Genomic DNA, 10,643 nt, shown 5'->3' with positions numbered 1-10,643 from the left:
GGAAGTAATTTAATTTGTATTTTATATTAAATTTAAAAATTAATAAAAGGAACGTCTTCGTTGCCGCTCCGTGACATAACAAATGATCAAGGACAAACGCTAGCATCAGGTCAAACATCTCTGAATAAATCACCATTGTTTCAATCCCAAAATGGTATGTCCCTCACTTTAAAGTTTTGAGAGGACGTGTATTGTACAAATTGTCAAATTTTATTAACATATTGGTTTTACTCACCTACTTATTGTTTGTCTACACAATTTTATGTTGCAGTGACTCCTTTAGAGATTCAAAATCCAACATCATTTCAACAAAGCAAGGGTAAAGCACCAATTCAACCAAATAAGGGTAAATCACCAATGTATCAATCTCAATCTGGTATGTCGTCTCTTTTAAGGATAGTTTTTAAATGAAGTTTGTATAGATTGACAAAAATACTGTTAGTTAATCTTTTTTAGATATTCACTAATTATTTTTTCCACTTATGTTATCAAATGATTTTACACAAGCGTTTAATAAAGTTCCATATAAGACGGAAAACAAACTACTGGCAGCCTCTATAAGGAATTATTGGAATGGTAATACTCTCTTTCTCTTTTAAAGAATATTTCAACTTACCGTATATTTTATATTAAATTTAAAAATTAATAAAAAGAACGTCTTCGTTGCCGCTCCGTGACATAACAAATGATCAAGGACAAACGCAAGCATCAGGTCAAACATCTCTGAATAAATCACCATTGTTTCAATCCCAAAATGGTATGTCCCTCACTTTAAAGTTTTGAGAGGACGTGTATTGTACAAATTGTCAAATTTTATTAACATATTGGTTTTACTCACTACTTATTGTTTGTCTACACAATTTTATGTTGCAGTGATTCCTTTAGAGATTCAAAATCCAACATCATTTCAACAAAGCAAGGGTAAAGCACCAATTCAACCAAATAAGGGAAAATCACCAATGTATCAATCTCAATCTGGTATGTCGTCCAATTTAAGGATTGTTTTTAAATAAAGTTTGTATAGATTGACAAAAATACTGTTAGTCAATCTTTTTGAGATATTCACTAATTATTTTTTCCACTTATGTTATCAAATGATTTTACACAAGCGTTTAATAAAGTTCCATATAAGACGGAAAACAAACTACTGTCAGCCTCTATAAGGAATTACTGGAATGGTAATACTCTTTTTCTCTTTTAAAGAATATTTCAACTTACAGTATATTTTATTTTTTATAACCCAACTTTTAAAATTAATTTTATATTATAGATTTTCACTTGCAATACGGGGTAAACGAATACCTGATTGCACAAACATCAAGGAAACAACAGCAACAAAGATTATCGATTAAGAGATCTAATCAAAATTTTCAAGCTCTCTCGGGACAGCATAGTGTTTTAACCCAACAACAACAGTCAGCTAAGCTAGCAAGGAGGAAGAGGAAGCTTATCTTATATCAAAGAAGGATTGCGAAAAATCATTCCAGCTCTACTCCCACAACTCCATTAAGCACTATCACGTTTGGTAATTTTACAAATACCTGTATTTTTTTTCCACAATAAATAAACAGATCAAATTTTAATGGAAACTATACATGTTTTTATTAAATAAACACCAAGTATATGTATTCTATTAACATATAAGCTTATTTCCTATGTGTACAGATAATAGTGGACAACAACTTTTGGAAAATCAAATATTTTCAGCCGATAACACTTCATGTCAATGGAATATTCAAAGACAACATATGATCCGAGAAATAGCAAAGGATCTTTCATCATCATATGAAACTTACGAAGCAAATAAACGTATAACAACTGCTGATGATAACCCGCAAGGTCATATTAATAACCTGTTTCAAGTATAACTACCATTTCTTATTTATTCGTTTTAATGACTTTTCTCTTTCTTAACAGATCTTGAAGGGTACGATGATATAGGGGACCCTATTTACACTTGCACAAAATGTGGAGCTCGGACATGTGGTACGGTGAAAGGGATCGTATGGATACCAAGCCCGTAGTGCCCTCTTTTAATATGTGTTGCAAAGATGGAACAGTAACACTTCCGTACATCAAAAAGCCTCCAAAATTGCTTTGTGATCTTTTGATGAGAAAACATCCCAAAAGTAATCATTTCATTGAAAACATACGTCATTACAATAATATGTTTACATTTACATCTATGGGTGGCAAGATAGATCATTCGGTTAACCGAGGTAGGGGTCCTTACACATTTAGAATAGGTGGGGAAAATACACATTTAATTGGAAGCTTATTACCTAAGGATGACGCGCCACCAAAATTTTGTCAACTTTATATTTACGACACGGAAGATGAGTTGAAGCATAGAAAGAATGCACTAAGGTTAATCGTTTTTTATTTTTCAGTTAACTTTTAAATAGTTTTAGATAATGTTTTATCATTTTAAAGTTTTAATCTTTAACTATTATATATGCAGTTCTAATAACAGTATTCAGTTTGACGACGGTCTAATGACGGATTTGAAACAAATGCTTGATCGTCACAATGTTTTGGTAAAATCTTTTAGAATGGCAAGAGATCGGATACACCAAGGTTCTGATGGTGAGGTCAGGTTAAGGCTTATTAGTGCCCGTCATACAGATGGCGAACATATAATTTACCTACCGTCTCGCAGGTGGTCGCCCTAATTGTGGGAGATTTTGAGAACACAATTGATAGTAGGGACATTGTGGTTGAGGAACGATGTGGTAGACTACAACGTATCTCAGAGCTACATGCCTCTTATTTAGCCTTGCAGTACCCTATTCTCTTTCCGCGTGGAGAGGATGGTCATAGACTTGGTATCCCTCATAGTCAACAATCGAAAACATCCACAAGTAACACTACCAACACTAGGGATAAGTTAACCTTGAGGGAGTGGTTTGCTTTTTGCATTCAAGACAGATCAATAGACAAAGAATATCCAACTATTTTGCTGTCAGGTTAATTATTTGACTTCTTATATAATATATAGATTCTTTAAAAAATAATACTATTGCTGTAACCAATCTAATATTGTGTTTCTCTGAATTATGCTTTTTAATAAACACGTTTTTATAAATAAAAATGTTGTACATTTATATAATGTTCAGGTAAAGCATTTCAACAATTCCTAGCTGATGGTTGCACCATGATTGAATCTGACCGTCTGAAGTATATCCGTTTTAACCAACCAAAGTTGAGGTCCGAAAACTTCAAGAATTTAGCAAATGCTGCCGCTGCAGGACAAACAAATCCCTCCTCCGCTGGTGTTCGTTTCATTATCCCCTCATCATTCGTAGGGGGCAAGGGTTACATGAGAGAAACATATCAAGATACGATGACCATTTGCTGGTGGTGTGGGTATCCTGATTTGTTTATCACCTTCACATGCAACCCAAAATGGCCTGAAATTACTCGATTCGTTCAAAAAAGAGGACTACGGCGGAGGGAGACTGATATAGTTACTCGAGTATTTAAGTTGAAACTCTATGAGCTGATGCGCAACTTTAAAGAACTGCATATTTTTGGACGGACAAGGGCAGGTGAATTTATCATTTACTTTAATTAACGTTTTTAAATATCATGTGTAAACTTTTCAATTTTCTATTTTTGATACTAAGCTCTATGTAATACTAACTTTAATTTTGGATTTTTTTTTCAGTTGTTTATACAATTGAATTCCAGAAACGTGGCCTCCCGCATGCGCATATTTTGCTATTTTTACAAAGGGATGACAAGTTCCCCGAAGCCGTCGATGTTGACCGTATTATAAGTCTTTGAAATTCCGGACCCCTAGAAAACCCAAAGACTTTATGCAGCAGTAAAAGATTGTATGATTCATGGTCCATGTGGAGATGTTAGCCCAGATTCTCCATGCATGATTGATGGAATATGCTCGAAAAAATTTCCAAAGAAGTTTAATGAGAGAACTACTGTAGATGGTGATGGTTATCCAGTTTATATGAGAAGGGACAATGGAAGAACAATTGAGAAAAATGGTAAAGAAATTCATAACGGATATGTCGTTCCATACAATGCAGATTTGTTGTTGAAGTATCGTGCTCACATTAATGTTGAATGGTGCAACCAAGCAAGATCAATCAAGTACTTATTCAAGTACATTAATAAAGGATACGACTAGTGTCACCGTTAGTGCAACTCGCACCAATAATGGTAGTAAATTATATTTACTTAATTTTTCTTTCATAATTTTAGACTTCAATTTTGTCTAATAAATGTTTTATTATTTTTTATTTCTCTTATTGAATAGGTTCTCAGGACCCAAATAAAATTGATCAAATACAACAATACTACGACTGCCGTTACATTTCACCGTGTGAAGCTGTTTGGAGAATTTTTGCCTTCCCTATTCACTATAGGACCCCCCCTGTTTTAAGGTTAGATTATCACCTACCTAATGAGCAAAACGTTATTTTCCATGATGAAGATCCAATCGACGAAGTTGTTGAAAGGTCTTCCGGAGGTAGAACAAAATTCACAGCTTGGTTGGAATATAATAATTTGAAATCTGATGGTAGAGATCTAACATATTGGGAATTTCCACAAAAATTTGTATGGAAAGAGAAACAAAAGGTATGGACTCCAAGGCATAAAGGTTTTACTCTTGGCCGGATGTATCATATGTCTCCAAATGGGGGTGAGAGGTACTATTTGAGAACCCTACTCAACTTTGTGAAAGGACCCAAATCATATGAAGATATTCGAACCGTAAATGGATTTCCTCACCCAACATTCAAGGAAGCTTGCTACGCTTTAGGCTTACTTGGTGATGATAAAGAGTATATTGATGCCATTAAAGAAGCAAGTTTTTGGGGGACGGGATGTTATCTTAGGAACCTTTTTGCAACTCTTTTGCTCACAAATAGCTTAGTGAAGCCTGAATTAGTGTGGGAGGAGACGTGGAAGTTATTATCAGATGACATCTTATATAGAAGACGAACTGAGCTGCGTAACCCAGGTGATTTCTTAATTTTTTTGGTGTAATAATATTAGTTAAAACATTAAACTGCATGGCAGCATTCTCATTGATCTATTTAAATTTGTTTACTTTTCGTGAATGCATGTATTTTGTTAATTTTGGTGACATATTTCAAAAACAGGAGGCAGTCAATGCAGTTTTAATTAATTACAAACTTATTATAAAGAAAGATTCTCAAAATATTTTGACAACTATATAGTACTGCGGATAACAAATTCAGAATTATATAAATTAAAAAAGTGTGTCAATGAAGTTTACATGTACTTGAAAACTTATTTTTTAAAGGACGAACATATATGTAGTAAATGTCGCTGTTGAGATTTATTATAGTATTGTTTATGATATGGTGAAATCGATGGTGTGCTTGAAGAAAAACATTTTTTGGAGAATAACATTTTATTGGAAAAAATTATTGAATAAAAATCTGATTTAATGACTAATTTTTTTTAGCATACACTTATTTGTAATGTAATTAATTCAAACTGGTTAAATGAAAAATAAAATTTACAATCATGAATAACACGTATTTCATTATTGAAAATTAATAAACAGTTTGATTGAATTACCATCTCAATTATTTCTCAAAGTGTCTATACCTTCTTTTACTGACTGTTCTACCTTTCTCCTTTTTCTTAACATTCTGATTCACTATGAACATTAATAAAATTACAGTGGTTTATTATCAGCTGATGTCCTTGAAAAAGCTATTTCTACGCAATTTTAATTATGGTAAAAATTTTAACATGCAGATCTCCAACTCACAGACGATCAGTTGCAAACTTACACACTATCCGAGATTGAATCATGGTTGCAAAGAAATGGTAGTTCATTACGTAAGTTTGACAACATGCCATATCCAGACGTTGACATTCTTGCTACGTGCTCGAATAGGCTATCGCGGATGAGTTAGCTTATGATAAAGATGCTTTAAATAAGGAACATGAAAAGCTAACTTCTTCAATGACCGATGAACAGAAATCGATTTATAGAAAAATCATGTACTCTGTTTATAGTGGTCAAGGTGGTGTTTACTTTGTTTATGGGTATGGGGGAACCGGTAAGACCTTCCTCTGGAAAACATTATGCGCTGGAATGAGGTCCAAAGGTGAGATTGTCATAGCGGTTGCATCAAGTGGCATTGCATCTATCCTTCTTCCAGGGGGGCGGACAGCCCACGCAAAACTAAGCATACCTATTAATATTGACGAAAATTCCACCTGTCATGGGATACGACCAGGAACCGATTTGGCAGACCTATTAATAAGGGCAAAGCTTATCATATGGGACGAGGCACCTATGGTTAATCGTTATTGTTTTGAAGCTCTTGATAGAAGCATGAGAGATATTATGAGAACTTCATCAGAAGGAGACCCTGAAAAACCATTCGGAGGAAAAGTTGTAGTGTTTGGCGGAGATTTTTGACAAATCTTGCCTGTTATACCTAAAGGAAGCAGGCAAGATATTGTAGGTGCTGCTATTAGTTCTTCTCCTTTATGGAGATATTGCAAGGTTATATCTTAACTTTTGTAAAATTAACTACTAAACTAACTGATACAATATCTACTTTTACTTAGTAATTCAATTCTGACCGTTTTAAATTGTTGTTAAATTTCAGGTTTTGAAGCTCACAAAAAATATGAGACTTCAAGTCGGAAGTGCAGAATCAGATGTTGATGAAATCAGACAATTTTCAAAGTGGATTCTCGAAGTTGGTGACGGTTTAGCAGGAGGGCCAAATGATGGTGTAGCTAGCATTGAGTTACCCGAAGATATACTTATACAACCGGGTTTAGATGCAATAGCCACCATTGTAGAGAGCACGTACCCATCTTTAAAAGATCACTTAGGTGACCATCCGTACTTCACTGAAAGAGCTGTACTCGCACCTACTCACGATGTTGTTGAGGAGGTAAACGACTATGTATTGGATCAAATTCAAAAGGAAGAAAAAGTTTACTTAAGCTCTGATGAAATAAGCAAGGAAGAGACGAATTATGGGGTTCGAGAACTTTATTCTACCGAGTTTCTTAACTCAATCAGATGTTCTGGTTTACCTAATCACAGATTAAAGCTGAAAGTTGGAGCTATAGTCATGCTCCTTAGAAACATTGACCAAGCAAATGGATTGTGCAATGGCACAAGAATGGAGGTAAATCATCTAGGAAATCGCGTTATAAGTGCTACCGTTATTTCTGGCAGTCATATCGGTAGCAAGGTCTATATTCCCCGCATCACCTTGACCCCTACCGATGTGACCAGGTTCCCAATTAAGTTTGAAAGAAGACAATTTCCTTTAGCAGTTTGCTTTGCAATGACTATTAACAAAAGTCAAGGGCAATCTCTATCCCGGGTTGGACTTTATCTTCCTAGACCAGTTTTTACCCATGGCCAATTGTACGTTGCTATATCTAGGGTTACAAGTAGGAAAGGTCTAAAAGTTTTGCTTCTAGACGAAGAAGGGGGAATGACTAATACAACAACGAATGTTGTTTACAAGGAGATATTCGAGAAACTGTAATTTTTGTCTTTGATTTTCGAAAGTTGATACATTGACTCAATTAACTTTGTACTTGAACCTTTTTTGTATTATTTTATCTTTTTGTTATGTTTTATTGTTTTTACATTTCCTTTAATTTCTGTGATCATAATTAATCTCAATTATTACGTCATTATCCAATATTCGCCTTAAACATTTTCAAACACGTAATCAAAAATTCAATAGACACTTCAGACAAAATGACAGAACATTAACAAGTAAACCAGGTTACCGAGCCCCTTTACAAACTTCATCAAAACATTTATTTACTTATATTAAAAATAACCAATCCATATTACCAATTACAGAATTCTATGATCAAACTTTTACCAGTTAATTAAGATATCCAAATGAACATTAACTATGCCGTAACTTTTCTTCAAATTAGTTTATTTAAGACGGTCTGAAAAAAAAATAACAATTACACATATGACTATAATCAAAAGCATATCAGTAAACAAATTTCCAAATTAACCTTAATGAATTGACTTCAACAAATAAAACTTATACAAGCATAATTATAAAAAGTAAATGGAAATCAAACCCACCTTAAATCAAAGCCGATCCGCAATTGAATGATCTCCGTATACATCGATCAAGTGCTATTTATTTCCAACTTCATAGTATAATCATGCTGTCGCAAATAACAACCAAATTACAAATGCCGATTCAATTTGTATTTATTAAATAACAAAATTATAGAAATTGTTTAAATCATCAATATTTTCCAGCTGCATGTATTGATTCTACCATAAAATGATTGTTTATTGAATCAAAAAGTCTTAATTGCTATAATAGCCCAGATCACAAGAAGTTTACTTCTTCCGTCCCAGTGAGAATACTTAAACAAAAATGCGAAATTTCATACAACAAAAAGACAAAATTGTATATCACAGAAAAACTAACCTTGATTTACAATAATAACCGGTTTATCAACAGATCCATCATTTTAGAAGATCTGGAGTTCCTTTTCAACAACTCCCAACAACATGCAATTAAAAAAAAAACAATTATAGTACAAATTAAAAATCAAATACTACTACTTTACCGGAATTAAAAAAAAAAAAAAAAGGCAAAATAGTTAATCAGAAAAAACTAACCTTGATCTACAATAATAACCTTAATATCAACAGATCCACCATTTTAGAAGATCTAGAGTTCCTTTGCAACAACATCCAACAACATGCAATAATAAAAAAACAATTATAGTACAGAATCAAAAACAATTATAGTACAAATATCAACCTATTATAATTAACAATTTTATTACTACCGGAATCATAAAAAAAAAAAAATTAAAGACAAAATTGTAGATCAAATAAAACGAACCTTGATCTTCAATAATAAGCTACTGAATCATCCATTTTCACCATATTTATTGCCATTTTCACGAAGGATAGAAGAAGTTTGTGAACATTAAGTTTATTTTGATGATGATTTGACTGCAGTTTGAGGACGGATCTCATTTTTTTTTTTAGGCAAAGAGGATGATAACAAAGATGATGATAATAAAATGATGAAGAGTTTGGCTGTTTAATAAAATGATGAAGATGATGTTCAATAAAATGATAATACGGCTGATTTTGTAACTTGACTATCAAACGAGTTGGGCTGTTTCATTTTTGACAATGGATGATATAATCTGATGAAGTAAAGAGAAGAGTTGGGCTGTTTAATTGTTGCACTGTTCAGAATGAGAAAGTTGGGCTGTTCAATTTGGGCTCTAACCACGACCCAAATTGAAATGAAAATGTTTCATACATATGTCCGACATCTAAACACGACCCAGATACTGTTATTTTTTTTTTTGTTCTTTCAATTAAATATTCATAATGAAAAGATTTTTTACTTAAAGTACTTAAATTTGTATGTTATAATTTCCTTTTTTAACTATGTCTTAATTGTTTCATTTTAATCCCGTCTTACAATTTTTACTCATATTAACATTATCATGTGTTATTTTATTAATTTACATTACTTAAAGTTCTCAAATTGACAACTTTTATAATTTTTGTATACATATTTTTAAAAAGTACACATGTTCAATAAATAAAATTCGTTATATAATTATTTTCACTATGCCTCTGGTTAATATTGTTTTTTACTACTACTATTTTTTTTAAGATTAAATTCATTATCTCTTCGAGTTTATCAAACTCGAAACCGATCCATAAACCGACCAATTATGGACTCCATTAAATTTATAACCCGATTATTATTAAGCTCAATATCGATCAATTTGAAAGCGAATTATTGGTTACTCCTATTAACATTATCATATGTTATCTTATTAATTAATTTACATATCTTAAAGTTCTGAAATTTGAATGTTATAATTTCCATTTATATATTTTAATAGATATAATGATATTATATTTTTTATTTTTTATTTTTAAAAAGTACACATGTTCAATAAATAGAATTGGTTATATAATAACCAAAATTTATAGCCATCTTTAGAAAAAAAATGTACACAACCCCGTGATTTTTCACACCAAAATTTATAGCGTGTCACACCTATTTTAAAAAATTTAGAAATACGTTTTTGTAAAAATTGTAAAATATCGGCACGGTCTCTACAAAGATATAATATCTTATACTCGAGTTTATATCAACCATATACAACAAAATCAAAACATTATAATTATTAATATAATGTTTAATCTTTAAGACATTATATCACCATCTAATTAAAACACCGTCAAAATTAACTGCAACTTGAATTTAATTTATTTCGCTAGGATAACGACTACCTATCAAAATTATATTTCACTTATCTTAATTATTATTCTTTTTTTTTCCTGAAGATAACGTGTACAATAAATAAAGTATATGATTATCTAACAAATATAATTTATCGCCTTCTCACCAAAAAAAATAACACAACCCGTGATTTTTCACGGGTGTTACACTAGTTAGTTAGTATAAGATATTAGTAAAGATATTATTATGGGTATCATAATAATATCCTATAGAATATGGGACATGCTAAATCCCGCACACGATTTTACTAAATCCCGCATATTTTTCCCCTTTATTCCCATTGTATCCCTCTCATTTCTCACACCCACAAAGATAAAAAAAAAAAAACCCAAAAATGCA

At 32.1% G+C, this 10,643-nt stretch overlaps 1 protein-coding gene across 1 annotated transcript; it reads left to right on the top strand.

The window, feature by feature from the left end:
- The first annotated feature begins 2,185 nt into the window (after positions 1 to 2,185).
- LOC141629368 (uncharacterized) lies at positions 2,186 to 7,523 on the top strand. The gene is made up of 10 exons (XM_074442384.1): positions 2,186 to 2,367; positions 2,462 to 2,591; positions 2,660 to 2,966; positions 3,117 to 3,548; positions 3,668 to 3,769; positions 3,873 to 4,122; positions 4,386 to 4,984; positions 5,678 to 5,826; positions 5,897 to 6,400; positions 6,621 to 7,523. The coding sequence occupies exons 1-10, from the start codon at positions 2,186 to 2,188 to the stop codon at positions 7,521 to 7,523; spliced, it is 3,558 nt and encodes a 1,185-aa protein (XP_074298485.1).
- The last annotated feature ends 3,120 nt before the right edge of the window (positions 7,524 to 10,643 follow it).

This window comes from Silene latifolia, chromosome Y (assembly GCF_048544455.1).
Source record: "Silene latifolia isolate original U9 population chromosome Y, ASM4854445v1, whole genome shotgun sequence".
Taxonomy (NCBI): Eukaryota; Viridiplantae; Streptophyta; class Magnoliopsida; order Caryophyllales; family Caryophyllaceae; genus Silene; species Silene latifolia.
This window is presented reverse-complemented; position numbering and strand designations above follow the sequence as displayed.